The sequence below is a fragment of the Tetrao urogallus genome (genome assembly GCF_951394365.1).
Source record: "Tetrao urogallus genome assembly, chromosome: 6".
In the NCBI taxonomy this organism is placed as follows: Eukaryota; Metazoa; Chordata; class Aves; order Galliformes; family Phasianidae; genus Tetrao; species Tetrao urogallus.
In genome coordinates this window covers 10,420,373-10,442,000 of record NC_136819.1, presented here as the reverse complement: position 1 = coordinate 10,442,000, position 21,628 = coordinate 10,420,373, and the positions used below count along the sequence as shown (strand labels likewise).

The following is a 21,628-nucleotide window of genomic DNA, read 5'->3' as shown; positions in this document are numbered from 1 at the left end:
TTGTGGTGGTCATTGGTTTTGTTGCATTATGTTTGTCCGTAGCGACTGTTTTTCTCCTGTGGAGCTTTATTTATTTCATCATGATGACATTTTCACCCATTTATTTCACATTAGGGATTAACCCAAAGCCGTGTAACTGGAAGTTTCTATCTAGCTTCTGTTGTCCCTCCATCGTGCCATAGGTGCACATCTCCTCAAGAGTCCTTATGTTTTCCTCTTGATAGGCTTCTCAGAAACCAGGCATTATTGGCATACAGACTTCTGCACGGGGGCTTAGCAGGAAGCAAGGACTTTGCCTGTACCTCATTCATACTAAAAGGGGTATCTAAAATGTCAGCCAGGGAAGAAGTTGACCATTCCTATTAAACATGCCATAAAATTATGTGATGTTATTACTGCGATTAATTGAGGCATTTAGAAAAACAAAACATTGTTAATAGCTGTCCATGTTTGAAGGAATAGTATAACTGATATAACTGAATAACTGACCCTGCACAAGAATTCCAAATTGCATACAGTTTTGCTAGGAAATGAAATAAGGTCTGTAAGAAGCAAACCTTATTCAGTGGGGTACTAGAAAATACGTATTGAGAAAGATAAATACTGGAGCTTTGTTAATCTTCTCAGAATCTATAAAGTATACAATTCTCTACTTGTGATTGAAACTATTTCAAATTAAAAAAGCTTGACCTCAGTGACGTGAAACTAAGGTCACCTTGATGAGATGCGTAGTATCAAGAAGGCACAGAGACCTGCCCTGCAAGGCAGGATTCTCATGATCAGGAGTAGGTTTAATTTTTGATTTACTCAACATTTTCCAAAGGTACATCGTGCTAGTCTGTGTGTTCTACACACACATTACTTAGTCTTAAAATTCTATTAGTCTTAGCTGCGGATTAATTGACCTTCCTTTCCCCTGTCTGCACTGACAGAATGGAATAATTCATCAATTTGTTTTCAAGAAAATGATCACAAGATACCCTTAAAAGACTGTCATTTGATTCCTCTTCTAAAACCATTCCGAACAAGTGAAATCTTTACGTGGACCAGCTGAAAAAAGAAACTCTTAAATGGTTTTCATACACGTGTCTGTGTTTAAGGTGGTCAACTGTGTGCATTTCCTTTTGGCAGTCAGTCCATCCGTACCAACATCATTACAAGACCAGGGCTCCTGTGTCTCCTTTTTGAACAGTTTCTTACACTTTTTAGGGCAACAAGGGAAGAAGTATAAAAGTACCAGTGGGGGACATTTTGCAATTGATACACGTGGATGCATTCAAGGCCAGGCTGGATGTGGCTCTGGGCAGCCTGGTCTGGTGGTTGGCAGCCCTGCGCAAAGCAGGGGGGTTGAAACTCGGCGATCTTTGAGGTCCTTTTCAGCCCAGGCCCTTCTGTGATTCACCTTCAGCAGTATCTCAGAAAGCCCATACTTTTGACATGGTACATTTCTGAAAGTTCCTGGCAGCCACTGAGCTTCCCAACACTGTTCTCATCCAGCAAGAGATGGGCTGAAAGATCCACTGTTTGCGAGGAGCTGCAGAAATGAATGTTTTAGCATTTGTTGGGACTGTATCTGCCTGTGAAGAGGAACACACCTTCGTTTCTGACCTGTTTACTTAAACTTCTCCAAGTAGAAAATGTAACTTCTCCAGGGATGTTTCTGTACCCATACACTGAGAAAGCAGTTGTGTGATTTCTTTTTTTATTGCGACCGTAGACATTTTCTAATGCATCTCTTTGCCTTTCTTAAATAAACCAATGATATACAAGAAAATGTGAGTCCATTCTAGTCTAGATTTCCTTCAGTTTGATGGAATTGTAAAAATGGAAAATATCAAAATGGACAAAAACTGTCTTAGAATCCTGAGAACCAGCCATGTTTTCTTCATAAAGCCTCCACTATGTCACAGTTGTTTGCACAAGATGTTTTGTCCTGTTCTGAATAGTTAAGCATCTCCCTTTGGTTGAGACCTATGTGAAGTTTCAGGTAAAACTGCAGGAATGTGCTTTTTTGAAGTAAATTTTTTTTAAAGAAACTCTTTGGAATTCTGGAGTAAAGTGTTTATTTACTGCATGTATATCTTTATACACGACTGATTTCTTTTTTTCTTTTTTACATCATTTACATTATTTATGTCACAGAGGTGTCACTGTTTGTTAATACAGAACATTGTATAGGAATATTAAACTTCATTTGTTGGAAACAACTGTCTTATCATACCTAAGATCAGAAATGCCTTAACAAATTACCTACGTGGAATACAGAGGTTTTCTAGGTTAGGAATTTGAACTCCTTATGGTCCCAACTTCACCAGCTCTGTAACCTTTCCATCCTGCCAGCTTTGGCTGAACTGCACACTCAACACCTTGCAATCTGGACACACCGCAGGAAAATGAAGAGGACCATGAGATCCTTAGTGAACAGTGGCCAAGCAGAGACCCAGTATTTGCTGTCTTAGGTCCCTACTGCTGGAGTTACACCTTCAAGTCCTGCTACCTCAATACTGTTACCAGTTCCACTATCTGTTAAGGACTACATTTTTGGCATACATAAATATTAGTCTGAAAAGCGGTCCGAGAAGCCAGGGCTAGAGATTTTTAAAGACAAGAGCAAAGAACAGCTTAGGCAGGAATAATCCATTGCACAATCCCAGTGACCCCCCCAGGCTTCAAGTGACTATGGGAAAAGAGAAAAGACACGTCCCCCATCTCTCCACTGGACACAGCAAATTCAAACTGGAGTCACAAGTTCCCGACTACAGCTCTAGAGGCCCTCAGCACAGATCATTTTAGAAATGAACAATTTTAGAATCTTAGAAGCTTTCATTAATGGGAGAGTCACAATTTCTTCTGTTGGGAATAATGTACATTTGAGTGATCTCTGCATCAAGCAACAGCAGGTAGCAGCAGAGAGGAGGGGCTGGGCTGCACTTAACACGTCCTGGAAAGACAACTGAGAAAAGTGAGCCTCGTGTCAGCTGTTTGTTTTCTAGGAATCTGCCCCTCCCTAAAACAGGTGAAGCTCCCAAGCTGAATAAAATCACTTGGCTACAACAACCTTCCCAGTACATGGCATACTCAGGCTGCATGACTTACCATGACTCACATTTCCATTGGCATAGCTGGTTGTACAAAAAGACTGAAACACAGATTACTCGGTAACTCTTAACTGGTTATCTTGTCCAGTGCTAGTGATGTGTAAGTTATAAACAATGTTTTGATATGCAGGTAAAAACACTTTATGATTACTGCACTAGATTGTTATGTGACCTCAAGATTAATAATAATTTTTGGATTCTCAGTTAGCTGGAAAAAAAGAAACCAACATAAAACCCCTAATTTCTGGTGCAGTGAGTCAGATCATGAACTTCCTAAGTCTGCCTGTTCTACAAACATTAGTTAGTAATCCTTCTCACTGTATTTTGGGACCAACTCTCATATTTCATGCCTTATTTCCTGATCTCATCAGTAACCATTAAAAATACCCAGGAATAACTAGCACTTCTGTGTTGGCAATAGTTTTATCAGAATATCTAAGGTAAAGAACACATCTTGTTCATTTAACTTTAATAAAAGTTATACCCATCTTTTTGAGAAACATTTGAATTAAAAAAGCAAACATTTTTACTAAGCCCGATTGCTTTCACTGGGAGACCAGAGCTGCTGCATTTTTCCCCAAGTCCAGAGTTTGCTGATGGTCTGACCTATGATTTTCATTTTATTGTCTAATAGAGGTTCTTTGCAGAATGCAATTTTATAACACACTCTTCTTCTAATTACAACTCTTCCTCACTAAAAACAAGCTATTTATAATTAAGAATGCTGGACAAACCTCTGAGATGATTTTCTAAAACCAAATAAATGCACATTTCTGTTTCAGAGAGGGAGGAAAGCTGAAGGAAAGAAAAGCAGTGTCATATGAACAAGAAGAGTATTAGTTTGAAGGCTGCTGTTAAGCTGCTGCATGAGGTATCACAGGCTGTGTCCTAAGAGCCCTTCCTGGTACCCTGGATGCCACCAAGGAGATCAAGACCTCAAGCCAGAGCAGTTTAGACTCTTTGGCACCACACTGTCATCCTGCATTAGTATCATTTTCTCCTACTGGCACTGCAAAGGAATATGAAGCCGTTAGCTGTGTGTCACAGGTATCACAAGCAGTCCTAACTGCTCTCTGCACTAGGAGGGAACTTTTTCTTACTGGGAGGTTGGAAGAGACCAATGTCAAAATTCAGTCTTGATTTAGGGATTAAATTGTTGCTCTTAAACTGGTAGCACAGTATTGTCACACTCATCAATTTCTTGGTATTTCTCCTGCTGATACAAGAATTTAACTGCCACCAAAGGACATGCTGAGACGCCTATGGCCTCTTGGTAGGCCACCCCTGGGGGACAGCTGAGGACCTTGCTTCAGATCACAGTGCTAGGATTTACAAGTGCCCCCCACTACTGTGGTGAGCTGCCTCTGCCCCCAGTTTCCATGAGAAAAGGCTGAGACAGCCCTTCAGTGCTTGACAAATTCCTTACTGAGATTTACAAGAAGCTGACATAGCAACCTCTGAGTCCAAAAACCATTTTTTTAGGGGTAAGTCTTCCGTTTGGCATTTCTGCTTTCCAGCTGAAACAACTCTCAACTTTGCTGGGTCTTGCCCGACAGCAGGAACCTTATGCTCCTTCCACTGTGCTTAGAAAACAGAACTGCTAGGCCAATGCCACCTAAAATGCTGGCTATCCCTTAGCCATGTGGATCTAGTTCTTAGTTTACTATCAATCACTTATTCTCCTTCATCATATCAAAATATGCTGTTAGTAAATTTATGGTATTAGGGGTGTATCTCCCTTGCTGTTTTTCAAGAGGTTTCCATGTTACCAGCCTGGCTACTGGGTTTACCACTGCAGTATTTGGGGCATTGCTAATATAGCGCTCACAAGTGACAAGATACCATCTACATTTTTGTGCCTTCATTCTCAGTGCTGTCTCTAAGGCCAGGTCAGCCTATTCAGTACAGACACACTGCCCACCAAAAGGTCACCGGGAACATCTGTCCCACAGATGTATGAACCATCCAGTGCAACACACACAGCCAGTGACTTCTGAAGATTGTAATGAGTAGAGCTGGCAGCAGCAAGTGTTTCACTGCAGTCTGCAGTATATTTACAACTAACACACTCTGGAGCCTGGAGTTCCTTATGCATAACAACTTGCTACATTTTAGCTTCTCAGTGTACATAGCTAAAAACTCTACCTTGTACTTCATGCATAGTGCCACTTTTCCATACACTGTACACAATTAAACGCACAGATTTGCATGAATTTAAATGAAACCAAACTTCTAAAATTTCACATACCATTATAAGCAGCTGGAATCTCAAGTACAACATAAGCACATTATTTATACAGACAGGTAAAATCTATCTCTAAAAGGTGCAGCAAATCTAAGCATTCTTATTTCTCATGGCAACAGGTTGGGTTACTGCTACATCCTTCGCAGCCTTCATCTGTCTCTTAACACTGGAAAGTCAACAAATAAAGGCTGTGATTAGCAAGTCATCCAGCTGTATCAGTATAGCTTGACTATGTCTAGAGAAGAACTAGAAATGCCCACAGTGAAAATGGCCTTCCCTGTGAGTGACCGATACCAGCTGATGTGCTCCAGCTCAAGGACAGTGACTAAAGCAGGACAAATGTGATCTGGTATTCTCACAGAAACACTGTGTGTCAGGTCCTGCATGCTGCAGTTGTGCAGCCAGGATTCCCAGCAAAGAGAACACAAGTCCTGCTCAGAGACAGAGGTCAAACTACTGCCATGGCGAAGAGAGAATGAGTGTTGAAGGTCCAGAGAAATAAATAAATAAATAAATAAATAAATAAATAAATAAAATCAAGTCTACAAAATTATTTTAAAAGATAAACACTTTCAGTAACAAAGAGTATCAAATATGTTTTTGCTATCATTTTCTCTCTTCCACCATCATTAACTCATTCCTGTTATTTATTCTTTAATTCCTACAGTAGGGATTCTTTATGGATAACATACGCACTGTAAACATCAGACTGCAGTTGTAACCTGGAAAACCAATCAACGAAAACAAAAGCAAAAGAGATGCCTCAATGGCAGATATCCACTGCACAACAAACCAGACACGAGCGTGTAGTGAAAGATGCCTTTTTTGTTGTTGCTATTCTTTCCCCAAACTCAAGATATGTCCTGGTGAGCTGGGATTCTCCTCCTGCTTCCTAAGAATCTCTTCAATGTATCTCAGTTTGATTAATTTTCATAACTGAAAACACACTGATCTTTATTTTTTTTTTTTGAGAAAAGATATTTTTTTTCTTGTTCAAGAGTAAACAAAGAACTGCTAGTTCAGAAACTGGAAAGAAATAAAAACACAAATACGTGAATGGAATGACCTGCTTCAATGTATCAGTCCCTAAAAGCAATGACAAAGTGCTCTCTGCAAAGCAGCAATGAGTTGAGAAGAACTGCATGAAAGAAGGCATTGGCTTCCAGTTCAGGTAGACTGTTACTGTGGGAATAAGTTAGTACAAGGAGAATAAAGCACTGTTCTTTAGGGACAAAAACCACACAGATTGACGTTTCTGACCTTTACTGTCACCACTTAGATGGCATCCACATATTGTCACTATTACTCAAGTCCTTTTGTGTAGCGCTTTCTCAGCGTGCCTGTTTCATCTGAATCACTGGCTTTTTGCTTTTTCACTGCTGCGTCTTCATTTTCAAACTCCATGAACAGGTCCTCTGGGGTTGCCTCTTCCGCTTCGCTGCTGCTCCCGGAATGAAACACAGCATATTCTGCTATTACAGCAGGATCATCCTCCTCCTCATAACAGTAACAGCACTCCTCAGTGTTTTGGCTGCGTTGAAGGTCCTTCTCCCCTTCACTGATGCCAGCTACCTCATCTTTTTTCTGCCTTGAATCATAACTGTCCCTTCCCATGGTGAGATCAGATAGCAGAGCTTCACTGCACAGGTACTCCTCGTCTTCCATGCCCTCCATTCTTTCTGCCAGTTCTTCTGCAGAGGGCTGGCTCAGATCGGGATAATCTACGAGGATTGTGTCTTGTTTGCGCTTAAAGCGATCTGAGTTATCATAGATGGGATACGTCTCTTCTGGGTAACCTTAGGAATGAAGTGACAAGCAGCTTGAAATGTTAACAGCACATAAAAGTAGCACTAATTTCAGTGATGGATGCAGAAGTGTTAGAACAACCATTCTTGGCACTGACAGCATAAGTGGCATCTACTTAAGGCTATGTGTTTACGACAGCATTTAATGTCACAGCAAGAACCACGTGCAAACCACCACTTCTTGGAAGATGGTGACAAAACTCCTCTGATTTTTAGGGAGCCAGGATTTCAACCCAGACTTCCAAGAGCCAGTATTTAAGCTCTGCTGAAAGCTATGGGAGCTAATAGGTGAAAACTGGGTGTCTTTAAATATACCCACTCTTGTTCCTGTCCATAGCATGATTTGTGCTTTACAGACTTTTTTTTGACAAAAAGCATTATTTATAAAGCTGGAAAAAAAGATATGAGTCAATGGCTCTGTGCCAAACACGCATCATGAGCCTGACTTCAGAAGACAGAGCTTGAGGCAGCTGTTTATGCTTTATATTAGGAAACATTGCTTCCTAAGGAGCAAGGAATTAGATCTGCATAAAGATGCATTTAGAATTCTGAAAGCAAACAGCTCAACTGGAATGTCTTGAAAATACATTTCTGAAAGAAGTAAACAATAAGGAATAGAAAGGACATTATAATTAAGGATCTTTAACAGACTTCCTGGAGTTGTCTTTTACAGAACTGGAGCAAACAAATCAAAAGTAAAAACTATAAGTTTTCCACATTGATTCTGATTTCTAAGGGCTCTACAATTTTCTATGAAATCCAGCCCAGCAAAGAAAGGGAAAGATGAACCTACAGCAGCCAAGACCTGGCAGTGTATGTGAATATTCATTTGCCACTTCTGGCAGCAGATAGCGTAGACTTTATGCTAAAGGAAATGCTGGCTGCACTAGAATATTTTTTTTTCCTGTTACGGTTGGGAAAACAAAGCACCTCTTGCAAAGCTTTTAACATTGCTTTCTGAAAAAGAAAGCTGAAGTTAGATTTTGAAAGGAATTCAGACTACAAGTAAGCCTTGCTCAACTTTCCTCATCGGGGAAACGGAAAGAAAGGGCTCTTGCTTACCTTCCCAGTCCTCCATGTAAGGAGCTTCTTCAGCTTCTTTCTCAGGAGAGATGCCATCTATGAATTTGCCTTCCTTCATAACTCTAGTAATTTCTCGGAGTTGCTGAAGTAACCTTTTTTCCTGGTCTGTTGTAACATTTTGAGCTCTGGTAGAAAACATCAGACAACAGAATTCAGTCCACAATTATTGCAAGTTGCTTACAGAGTTTGGGCACAACTGTCACTGTGAGTCGGACAGTCAGGAAACCTAGATGCAGTGTGATCACCATTCTTGTAGTCTGCGCTTCAACTCAGTAAAAAGGTTTATCCATTTATCTAGAAAGCCTGCAAACTTAAACAGGTCAACGCAGGCAGACTTAGCATCCCATGGTACAGAAGACACTACAAAAACTTTGTCCAATGCTGTCCTATCACCCTTAAAGATACCAGATTTGCAAGGCCTCAATAAGAAGCAAGCCAGTTGGACCAATATTGAGCAAATCCAACAATGATGCTGGTTGAGCACAAGTGGAGGAGCAGGAAGGCTTAAAACTGCTAAGAAGTTGTTACATTTAACTTTAACTTGCCCTTTAGAATCAGAGAGGGAGAAGACAGATTATCAGATTAAAAGCAAACTGTAATTCTCCCTGGTTCTACGTGGCTGATTCTTGTGATTACCACTAGCGATAACAGCATTATTCTAAAATGATTACTACTCCTCAGGTGAAGCAATTACTGTTACAACAAAGCGATTCCAACAGATAAGATTATGTAGTTGTTACATGCTATTTTCTCTATTAAAAAAAAAAAATAAGCTCATGAAAATCTTATTGCAAAAACTAGTCTTTGGAAAGTGGTGACCCGAGCTCTAGCAAGTCACTCAGTGGGTTATAGCAAGGCAGATCACTGGCTGTACTTCAGGTGAAAATGATTCTGACTGGTTTTGTTTCATCTTGTGTTTCATGTTGTTCTTGAGAGGATGTTTGATCTCTCTGTAAGGACCAATCCAGGCCCTCAGGGGACAGAGGCATTACTCTGGCTCACTTTTGAATCCTGCTGTGTTTTAACCAGGACCTACAACCTCTAGTTGTTCAGAGAGTGTGGCTCTCATCACGCACAGAATGCTGAACAGCAGGCATATCTGAGGTCGGACAGATGATCTCTGATGATCTCCACGCCATCAGACAGATCACCTCCAACAGCTGCTCAGTGACTCGGGTGAGACGGAGAGAGCACTGATTAATGATTCTGGATTTAGATGCTAAATATCTACATCAACCTCTTAATAAGTACCAAAATTCTCAAAAGCTTGCAGCATCCACTTTTCAGTTTTTCTTCCTATTAACCTTTGTGAATAGATCAGCACCTTAATGGATGCCTCGTGCTACACACGGAGGAATGGTGATGACATGATGGCTACTCCACTAAGGCAGCAGTGCCGTACTGGTGTAACAACAGAGATCAGCATCACATTGCTGGTTTGTTTTGTGCACGGTTACACACACCACTGCATGCTACAGAATGGAGCTCAGGAGTCACTGGTATCACCAGCAGCTATCCAGATAGGAACTGCCTTGCTGACATAAAGATTGAAGTGTCAGAAATCTTGTCCTTGCCACTTTCTCTGTGCCTCCCCTAAGAGGCGCTCTGCCCTCAATTTGTAGAGCTGATACAGCCCCAACCCTACACGGAGGTTACGCTGAGTCCCATCAAGCTGCGTGGCAGTTTGCTGCACAGAACAAGAGAAGGTGTGAGGCAGCATCTTCTCAAAAGCCTGGTTATGCAGATGTACAATTCCAAATGCGAATTAACTGGCACGTGAAAATAAATGGTTTCATCAGCTAGCTGCCTTTGACAGAAGCTGTAATAGAACTGCCAAACTGATCCTCCTTTTCTAGACAGAAGTGTATGTAATTTGAATCTATATCACCTGGATAAAGACAGACAGATCTGTCTGTTTAGCACAGTGCAGAGATATGCCAGCACAAATAACAGGATCGATCACTGCAGCTAAAAAGCAGTGGCATTTCATATCAGAATTCTTAATATGCTGAATATTCCCTACAGAAAGCAGTACTTTCTTACTGCAGCACAAGGTCTCCATGAGCGTTTCAGAGATCCGTTCCCCCTCTAGATATCTTATTTAAAACACAGGTTTTCCTTAAACAGGGAGAAATCAAAGTCCATGCATTGTTTCTACTTAAAGTCTCCAGGAAGGTTTAGCTGTAGGATGCTTGCAATGTATGAGACATCTGGCTGCCTGTATACAGGAGATTTACCAGGGTACAATGAAATAATCACTACTTAAAATGCACTGTAGCCCCCAAACCGTATCTCACAGAGTTCCACCTCTTTTCCTCAAAAGCTTCAAAGCTTGGGTGTATTTGGAAAAAAGAAAACAAACAGCTGTTTGCTCCATCTAGAGGTGCCCTCCTCTCTCTTTTAAAGAGAGGCTACATTCAAAATTCACTATGAGATTCCATTTCTGATTTCCCCCGAGGTCCTTAGATCCATGTATATAAATAGTTTGGGTGAACAAAGAAGGGAAGCATTACTAAATAAAGGCTCTCAGACAATTGCACTGAATGGAACAAATACCGCATTGGACCCTAAACTCATTTTATCAGTAAAAAATATTTTATCCTGAGTACTTGAGAGGCATACAAGCCTAATTCTGGCAGCCTAAAGGTAAGTATAAAACACTGCTAAGTTCTCCAAGCAGGTGAGTCAAATAGTCAAAACAGTGTCCTGTTTCACCAGCAGACACAAGGTAGCTTAGGGACTCCCACTAAAACTCAGCCTAACTCAGGTATATTCAGCATCTTGCCTTGCTGAGGACACTGCAGCTGAGGCCCTGGTTACTCAGAGAAGACAGGATTTGTAGCGAAATGAACTCAACAGGCAAGTTCAGCACAGAATTGTTTCTAAAGAGTGTTTAAAATCGAATCACCGACCAATCCAGGAGAAGTTAGGTGTTACAAGCTATCTTTTTTGCTTGCAGACTGCCTTGTACTTGTGGTGTTTCATTTTCCAGACACTGCAGTTATGCATTACCAAGCTGATGCCTTGTTACACTTCTTACAAAAAGTACAAACTTGTTAGCAACATTTCCTTCCAAGGCAGACTATTGCTCTCAACTTTAAAGCAAACATTAATAAACATAATATATGTTTGAACCCTGATCTTACCACTCTTTTCTCTTGTATTTCTAAGCAAATGCATTTACTGGTTATGGAGTGGAACCAAATTATCATACATGTTATTATCAATTCTGCCTTTAAACATGTAATTTATGGAAATTCTAAGACATTTACACAGATTATCAAAGCATTTATATTTAAAAAAAAAAAAAGCCATAGCATTAGAAAACACCATAAAACAAATGTTTCTCTTGGGAATCACTCAGAAAATTATTCAGTGACATAAAACAGGTTGTTTTATATACTTTAAATATAGACATTTTCAGTTTAGACATAGCTGTCTACACTCCTCCAAATAAGAAGAAGTTATCCTCCAAATAATGCACTATTCAAAATGGGGAGGGTAAGGATTGGTTGTTATTCTGTTTAAGGAATGTGAAGTTGGAAAGAATTAGTTATTATATAAATATTGGCCTTGAGAAGAAAAGACTGCAGGACAAAAAGCACCATGCTTAAAATTAGATTTCTACACTTTGAAGTAGAATTTATAATGCTACTTTTGCATAACCAATGTAAGAAAATTCAATTCCTAGTCAGAAAATAACTGTTCCTTAAAATGCTGTGGTTTGAAGCATACCTGTCACAGTTAGGACCTACTCTGTTGATTAACTTTTCCATAGCTTCTTCAGTCTCTCTCAGCTTTTCCTGAAGTTGGGTGAGCTCATAGTCAGCTGCAAAAGGAACAAAATCCCAAGATCTGTCAGTGGGAGCTTTTAAAACCCTTGTCTCTTTATCACAGGTAGCAAACTGTAAGGAAACCAAAACACACAGCTGAAAGAGTTCAACAGATTTTTCCTGGTGTAACGGTGACAAGCATTGCCAACGATAACGGGACACACAGAAAGCACCTTCTTTCAATGGCTCCTCCCAATAAGCAGAGTGAGTGAGGCAAACAGAATAACTACCATGGGATTGGTGGCACGTGACCCTGCACGGGTGTGGGAAGGCAGGCAGGGAAGCTATCCATCCATCAGGCTCCCCAGGATGCACATCAGCTAACCACATGACGTCTGGAGAACAAAGCACTGCTTTAGAAGGTACAACCACAGGAAAAAAAACGTCCACAGTACAGTAACAGACACACGTGCACACGTCTGGGCAAACCCGTACTGTCTCTAATTTAGTTGAAAGAGTTAAGAGTTTCATAGCTGAGAATCTGTTCTCTCAGCCAGTGTTACTGCGCTCTTTATAACTCTTGCGTCTTCCATGGAAATAAATAGGAGGCATTACTTTCAGAGCAACTTCTTCTCCATGACAATTTTCTTACTCAGCCCAGGCAAACCAGAAGGTTGGATTGGACGCTCGTGCATTAAGAGAAAAATATTCAGTTACCATTGTTAATAATTTGCACTGAATCTCCAAGCACGATGCAGTACAAGGGCACAGAAAACAGTCTGCACACCGAGTGTGTTAAATAATGCCAGATTTGTATAAGTTAATGACAGCTATGAAGAGCATGAGCTCACTGTTCTTACTGTTAGCATTTTCTATAAGCTCTCACACACTTTTCTTTCCTGTTTACAATTTAGCCAGCTAAACACAACACTTTTAAATACTGATGGGTAACTAATAGCTAATACATGTCTACAAATAGTTGAATCTGTTAACTCACTGATGTTTAGCTACAATCATAGAAATATTTCAGAATCCTGCCTGCCTTATTTATATTGAAGTTGCTAGTAAGTTAAGCAGTGCAAACAGGGCATGGAAAAAGTAGGGAAGAGGCTGCTAATGGCTAAGAATTCATACATTCAAAAAAGAAAATATGAAGATAGCTTTTAAGAACATGGTATATGTTATTACTGGAATATTATAGATGACATCCTCTTATCTATTTGCTAATTATTGGTCATGTTAGCTTTGCAGCAAATAGCTTCAAGGCACTATTATATATTCTCATCAGCCAGATGAGATTAGAAAGCAATGGGCCAGTAATTCACTTTAACACAGACTCTTCTGGCTTGCTCCTCACGCAGTGGAACAGCTTCACAGCATGTCCAGAACCTGAAGAACTCGGTGAGACTGTGACTATACAGAGTCAATGGCTTCTCACATACAACTTAGAAATGAAAAGCACTTACTGATTTTCCTCTTCATGTTTCCAGGTGCAGCAGGAAGGCATTTCCGTTCTCCAGGGGTAGTTTTTCCCTTGGAAGCCAGCTGATAAGTGAAAAAAGCCAACCCCTCAGTGAGTTACAGCAATAGCAATAAATGAGGCCCAAAGGCTACCAAGTAAAGGACAGAAAGCTAAAATTATGCTAGGAAATAATCACAGAAAAACATCCCCAGCAGCAAAAACAGACAACCATGAAAGATGCCTAGGAGATCTTCTGAGCTGAAAATTCCTAAGAGACATTTGGAACAAATTTTATTTTGAAGCATAAAGAAAGCATAACATAATTTTAGAATATTTATCTGTTGCAGGAAAGGGCCTGATTCTATAGCTATTCTGCTTATCCGAGGGAAGAAATTATTGTTTTGAAATGTGAAAAGTGAAACGTTCTGAAGGAGTTATAAGTGACCCCACTTGACTCCCTCGTGTGTTCTGCCACTGATTCCTTACCAACTTTGTACGTGCAGCAACAATACCACCTGGCTCTGCAGCTGCAAGCTCCCTATTTCTTTCCTCTTCTTCCTGTTTGATCAGCTCACCCAAGTCACCTTGCCCTTACCCTGGGACTTGCCTCCTCTCTGGAGTGGGCTCAACTCTATGAACATCTGTCTGCCTTAAACTCCTGCTCAAAGGAAAAAAATACATGATCTGCAAGACTTTGTCCCCTTCTTCCTTCCAAGCAGCTGGCTGTCATCACCCACATGCGTGGCACATCTGTGTCACAGAAAGCTTGAAGTTCAAATCACGTGCAAAACATTTGGTTGGGATTAGGGCTGTACTTTCAGCCAGCACCTCAGCTGGGGTAGTTCCAGCATGGTCACTGCAACCTTACAACTCCCATTCTTCATCAGCAGGGTGCTTTTGTTCCAGAAGGAATTCAACAATGGTACCCCATCTCTCCCTCTTTAAATGCATATTGCAATCCATGATATATACAGTGTGTATAATATACCGTATTTTATAAAAAAACACTCTGTGTACACTCAAAATTAACCTGTGACCAGACATACATATTTTCCAGCAGAAAAAAAACCTAAAAACTTGACAATTTTCTCACGTCAGAGGTCAACACAGGACCATAGCAACACCTTGCTGCACTCAGTTACAGTCTTTGCAATGGCAAAAACTATATAGCATACATCCATCTTCCAAGTACCAGTCAAAGGTAAGTATGTTTTTGAGCAAGGCCAAGATGAGACCTGGTACAGAAATAGGACTAACATTTCTGTTTTGAGCATTTTTAGTTGTTACACTCTTGACTTTTCAACTATTTTCAATTTTCTTACCTTAAATAAGATATACAAGATGTACAAGAAGATGCCAAATCCATATATAGGGATGATCTGCCCCACAAGACCTCTCCCAGCTCCACCAGCACTTCCACCACCTCCTCCAGCCTTGGTCTTGGTGACTGCTTCAGCAAGGTGAGACCTTGGGAAAGGAGGGGCAGCGCGGCTGTTGGGAGTTGCCTGGTAATGCATCCTTGGTGGAAAGCGACCGAGTTTCCCTGCAATAAAACACAGCAACCATTTCTTTTTCTTCTGTTACTTTTCACCTTTTTACATGCAGTCCAAAACTCCAACAGGTACAGCTGGTCTCTTATAAATGCACCACCGGTTATGAAAACATAGCCTGCAAGACCATAAGTAATATCTGCAGACTCAGTATTCAGTTTAACTAGCTTAACTCATGCAAGTACCCACCTGCAGTTATTCTTCTGGAAGTGAGACAACAACACTGTGCTAACATTTGCTCATACTAGGAAACACCGCCATGGCTAAATTCCCAAAGCACAGAAAATTGCAATAAACATATTAGGAAGTGATATCAATAATCTGTGATGTCCCACTATTAAAACATTTTTCTTCTAGGTGATGACACTGATTTTTTGACTGCTTAGGCTTCAATGAAACCACACAGGCGTGCCCCACTGACCAGAATGCTCTCAGACTAACTAAGCCTTCACTACGAGGAAGCTGTTACAGTGCATTTGAATTGCAGTGAATTATTCAAAGCATAGCATGGAAACCAAAGCACCTTATTCACAAGAAATTCTTATTGCTACAGCAGAAATGTAACTTTTGTAAAATGTTTTACATTCATGCAAGTATTCTTTATTCATGGAAGGAAAAAAAAAAAAAAAAAGAGAACAGAGAAAATAATTGGCAAAGGTGAACCTGTATTAAATGGATTAATTTGAGGCCAAAAGCATACACACTGGGCATTTGATTATCAAAATAATTCTCGAGGAAGTTTAATGGCTACTAGCATTAGGTCCTTCTTGTTGATTTTGAACTTTTATAATGATCTCCTATTTAAAATGTCCTCTACTGTGAAGAACCCATACGAACCGTACAGGAAATCAATGGCACATGCAAGTTGCCACATGTGAAAAGAGCTGCCAAATACGTGGTATATAAATGAGAACATGCAGACATCTGGATGCCGCTGTCAATTACACAACCTAACCTGTGCTATGACAGGATCCTAATGCCCTAACACAGCGTAGGTGATGCGACTGCTTAATAGCAGTATAATGTCAGAACTTCTTAGTTCTTTATCTTTCAGCAATATTAAGGCTCAGCTGAACGTAGAAAAGCTTAAACACAGCTAAAGTAAACCTACACAACAACCAATCAGCTGACAATACTCAGACCACCCAAAAGAAATCTGGTACGCGCTACACAAAATTCCAACTGGGCAAGTAAGTTGCCTGATCAATCTTGCGTTCTTCTGGTACTCCAGCACAACACAGCACATCCACAGTGAGTTATTGTAATATGTGTTAAACTATTATAGGGGAAAAGAACAGTTTTCTTCTTTGAATATTGATTTATAGAGTACCATGCCTAACATTCTCTATAAATAGACTACTTCCAAGCTGTTTTAATGAAAAGCCCTATGATAACATGCATTTCCAATAAGTAACTTTAAGAATGCCTTATTTGGAAGCATTTTTCCCCCAAGACTGCACTAAGTATTTTATTAACTTCAAGAATTACACTATTCAAGTCTCTGAAGCTGAAGTTTTTGGCAGGTAGCCACAGTTAGCAGGTCGCTCAAGGGAACAGTTAATGACAAGAGATATGAACTGCTCAATCAAGATTTATTCTACCACTCAAAACCAACTGCAGGTGAAACAAAGTTTGGTCTGCAGAGGTGTAATGACATTCCTGCTATCAAATTGAAAATACAGACAATAAATTCTAGTCTGAAGCTGGCCAAATGAGATGAGGCATTACATCCTAAGCCAAAGTCAGGGGCTGGAGCCAATCACGGGATGAGCTGAGTGCTCTTCTGATCCAGGGACACAGTAACCTGGGAGGTATGGATACCTCTGACACCATACAGGAAACTATTTGAGCTCTCTTCTGATGATGGAGAGAGCACTTATGCTATATCTAATTCAAGCATTTAGCTAAGGCTGATCTGACACCATACAACAGCAGTGATTAAAGCAGGCCGTGCCAGAACAGGTGACAACATCATTAATCAGCAAATGCCACGGAAAATAACTTGGGGCATTTGCTTTCAGTTGGTTATTGGTTTTTGACTCAACACACTCCTCACCAAGCCGACGTGCTGCACAGTGGGCACTTGTGGGTGCCAGCACCTAAGAGCAATGCATTTGACGTGCTACCAAAAAAAAACTAGCTATGATTTAGGTTTCTCACGTTCGAGATTATGCAATGAAACTACAGACCTGTGGATCTGCAGCGTGTCTGAGCCTATACTCAACTCCTTCAGAACAACACACAGCAACCACTGAAGGACAGCCACAGCACAGCACTCACGGCTCTCAACGCAGAGACCTATTCAGCAGCATCATCAGCCCTGACGGACGCGGCCCAGAGGGCGCAGGGAAGGATGGCCGCGCCACGCCTCCACAGCGGGCGGCGGCTCACCTCCCGACGCGCAGCGCCGCGGGAAGCGCAGAGCCGCGTGCCGGCGGCGGCAGGACCCGGAGCGGCCCGGCTACGCCTCAGCGCGGCAGGCGGCGGCCTCTTACCCTCTGGAGGAGCGGGCGCTGCGAGCGGCGCGGCCCCGGGCTCCTGCCTGCCGCCGCCTCCCCGAGACAAGAAGGTCCGCGGCAGGAGCAGCGAGACGCAGAGCACCAAGCAGGAGACCGCGGCCACCCTGCGGCACGTCGAGGGCGCCATGGCGGCCGCCGGGCAGCCGTTACGGACCGTTAGGCGGCCGCCGGGCGCTGCGCAGGCGCGAGTGGTGCGCGCGTGCGTCGGGCGGGAAGCTGAGGGGGCGAGGCGCGGGGATGGGCTGCGCGCTGCCGCCCTCGTCAGAGCTTCGGTGCTTCCAGCTAGGAAAAAAAAAAAAGCCGGCAGAAAAGGCTGCTTTAGGCTCTGACCCACCAGCTGCGCCCTCATATGGAATCATCCCCTGCCTTGCAGCACGCAGGGCGGATGAGGGACGGTCCAGAGCGCGTTTAAAACTAATTCAATGCGCTACGATGAAATGTAGTCGTTACAAATGTTTGGGTCTATCCTGAAGCTGCCTTCCCACTGCATTGGGAATAACACATCAATGCAGAGTGTTGCTTGCGCTAGTTCGTGTTCACCAACTTAAGCAAAAAAACTGCCAGTCACGTCAAATTAGATTATACGGTTTTGTATTTCCATTATATTTATATTACACTATATTACTGTAGCTGAATTAGACTATTTTCTGTGGGTCTGGGCTGTGACTACTGAATTTAACTCACTTTACGCAAGAGTTCCCTTTAATTAGGCTTGAGCTGAGAGAAGAATTGCTCTGACTGGCACTGCAGGCCATTGCAGCAGCAGAATACCACAGAGTCTTAAATTACTACAGAAGACATTTCCATTGCCTGGACAACTGGCACTGGGCTGATGATTCCAGTAATTGTTCTTATTGAACACCTTGGCCCTGCGGACACAGCAGCCCCTGGACAGGTTCCCACTCACCATTATTGGATTAACCTGGCTGAACCGTCTCCTTCCACAACTCTGCAGTCAGTCGCTCGCCAGCTCTCACATTCCTCACAAGAGAACTTCTGGCACTCCCCGCTGCTGCTCTTGGAAATAAAAGTTGTTGGTACTATCAGTTCAGTGCCTCACTGTGCTTATTTCCTAACCGTGCCACCAGCTGTTGGTGCTTAAAGTGGCAAAGTCAGCGGGTAGGAGCATTGAAACAAGCCTCACCCTGATCAGAAACATGTGATATCCAATACATGTGTGAATCCAATAACAACAGATAATTAAATCTGCGATACAAATGCATTGTTATTCTCTCATCATCACCACAAGTGATCTCTTCACTGAGACAAAATCTTTCTTGGTAATCATGCAGTCATCAGCATGATCAGATGCTAAAGTTACCCAGTGTATTGGTCCTTGAGCATAAACAAACTTCCACGACCACAAGGTGAACATATGCTACTACAGCACTCTTGTGAGTCTCTTCTCATTCCACTTTAATTCCTGGGATGCATAGAAACAACAATGAGCATCGAGAGAACAGCACCACAACCTGAGCCTTTCACGTGTTAAGTGCAGCTGCTAAAGAACGGTTTCACCATTAGAAGTGCCAGGTGTTGTCAGGGCAATTGATTCAAAACAAAGATATCTGGGGGTTTCCTTCTTTCAGTCATGAGGTTTGGATGAAATACATTGACTTTCTGCTCTCGTCTTGTTCCTAGAAGAGACAACGAAAGAAAGAAACAAATGCTGATGGCTGTTTTCCCAGTATTTTTACCCATGCCATTCAAAGCCTAGGAGGAATAGAGAAACTGATAGTCTGAAATTTACTTTTCACATGAAATCACTGGCTTTCTAAGCCCAACATGGCAGTTGGCCCGTGGCTTTCTCAAGAAGGCAACAGCAGCTCAAAGCTAGAGCAAGGAACTCAATATTGGGACTGTACACAGAGACTCCTTGTGAAGTATTAAGTCATCAAGTTATGTTAAAAACAGAAAACAAAAAGGAAGACTTCATAAATCCTATTTTTTTTTTTTCCATAGCCAAATACAGAGCTCTTGAAGTGAAAGCTAAGGTCATGGGTCTTAGTTTTCACAAAAAGCACAGGTAGATTTCATGGGTAAAATCCTTCTGATTCACGTTACTCTAGAAGTCAAATGTAATCACACACACATCCACAAAATAAATAAATAAATAAATAAATCTTGCAGAAACAGAATCCTAACAAAGAAAATCAAGAGGGTGCTTTGAGTAATTTTCTGGTAAGGCAAAATACCATAAATGTGTTTGGACCTAAATATAATGCACAATTGCGCGCACAGTCCTCAGAAAAGTCAGCCTTGTGGACTTTGCTGTATTTGGATTGCTTCGAATTTTATTTGCCATCACATCAAAAGGGATGTAGTCACAGAATGACATCCTTCTAAATGTTAGTGTTCATAAATACATTGTTTGATTTGTCTTTCCAAAGAAATATATATAAATGCAGTCTTAGCAATATTCAGAAACAATGCTTTCATAGCAAAATACTTCTCAAGTAGTATAATAGGTATTCATCCGGTATTGATAACAATCTCCACCAAGTGATTTGTTTTGAACTTCTGTAAAAGAACTTTAGAAAGGAAATTCATTTTCTTCTCATCTATTTTACGCTGATATTTCCCCAGCTACCTATCTCTTTGCTGTTCCATCCTTACCAACTCCCTGAGTTTCTCCTTATCGCGGGGAAATGTTAAAAAAAATAAATACAATTTATCCAGTATGTATCAGAAATATATATTTCTTTGCTTATTGCTTTTCTGCTTTTTCTAAAAAAAAATGTGTGCTACTTTATTTTGCTTGAAAACTCATAACCCAGGAAATGGCAGTGGGCAATAGGGAAATTGCACACATTCTTGCTAATATCCATACTGGGTGTATCAGCATTAACACGACCATGCGTTTGCACACATATTTGCAACTTTTGCTGTTGCAAAGGGAAGGGTCATTTTCAGAAGCTAGAGGCAGTTTAACACCTGTAAGTTAAAGTATGCACAAAGAGGTGCTGCTTGGAGCCACAATCTGCAGCTTAACACAAGAATACTAAAGTATGAATGATAAACAATACTCAACCATTCTGAAAAACTGGAAAGGCGTGAAAGCTCAAGTACGACTGTTAATACTTTAGTGAAGAGAAAATTAATGTGAAAGAAGATGAATTAATCATTTTAAGCCTGTCTTCTTTTTGTCTGCTCATTCTTGACTGGCCACATATAAATTACTACAATAATGAACAACCCTTGAAACGAATGCAAGTTAGGAACAAGTTAATCCAACAAACAAGTTACTTAAGAGCCTCCTCATATGTCTAGCCCTTGCCAAAATACTTGTCAGCACTGGTTCTCTCCTTTAGCTTTGGAAGATGTCTATGAATGTCTCTCATTGCAGAGTTTCTTAGTAATAAAGCCCAAATGCTGCAGTCTTAGATAAATTCAAACACCAGCAGAAAGTCTGGAAGCTTTTTTTCTGAGGAAAAGTGTGATGCCCTGGCAATTCCCACACATGTAGATTCACTGTATAGCAAGAAGAAATCAATGGTTACATGAGACCCATGCTAATTACTGGGAAGATTTCCATGGAATGCTGTGCTCGCTAGCCTCCAGGGGATTTTAGTGCACAGCTCGAGAGCCTAGCTGGTAGAGTCTTGCAGTTGCTAAGTCAGTGCTATCCCTAAGTGGTAAAAGTGGTTCTTCACTTCTGTGGTAGTGCTGGGGCTTCATGAGTAGTTTGGAGCAAGGATGTGGTTTCTTGTCTTCATTGCATGAGCAAATAACATAGCTCCAAGCCTTCCGCATGCTGAGAATTGCAGGGTTTGCCCTAAATGAGGAGTGTTGACTAGAGACTGGCTGCATGTTTGCCAGTTCCACGATGCATTTATGATCACATGAGGTGACAGGTGGGATGGTTCACACCTTAACTGTCAGTCCTTGTGATGAGCAGCACATTAAAGGGGATGGATTAACTGTGGTCCAGGCGGTGCCTTGCAGAGGGAAGACCCTTTCCCCACATCCTTTTTGCTAGCATTAATCAGCAGAAAGAAATCTCAAGTTTGAATTCTTTGGGCCATCCTGTCACACACACACACACACACAAAATAAAAATAAGGGAGGTAGTCCTCTGCTCCAATTAATTAAA

The 21,628-nt window shown here is 41.4% G+C and overlaps 1 protein-coding gene across 1 annotated transcript; it reads right to left on the bottom strand.

The window, feature by feature from the left end:
• Positions 1 to 6,645: 6,645 nt before the first annotated feature.
• On the bottom strand, positions 6,646 to 17,662 carry RIC3 (RIC3 acetylcholine receptor chaperone; the record flags this gene model as incomplete). The annotated part of the gene is made up of 6 exons (XM_079537235.1): positions 6,646 to 7,139; positions 8,211 to 8,356; positions 11,967 to 12,060; positions 13,471 to 13,549; positions 14,789 to 15,009; positions 17,512 to 17,662. 6 exons carry the CDS (start codon positions 17,660 to 17,662, stop codon positions 6,646 to 6,648), a joined length of 1,185 nt encoding a protein of 394 aa, XP_079393361.1.
• Between the last annotated feature and the right edge of the window lie 3,966 nt (positions 17,663 to 21,628).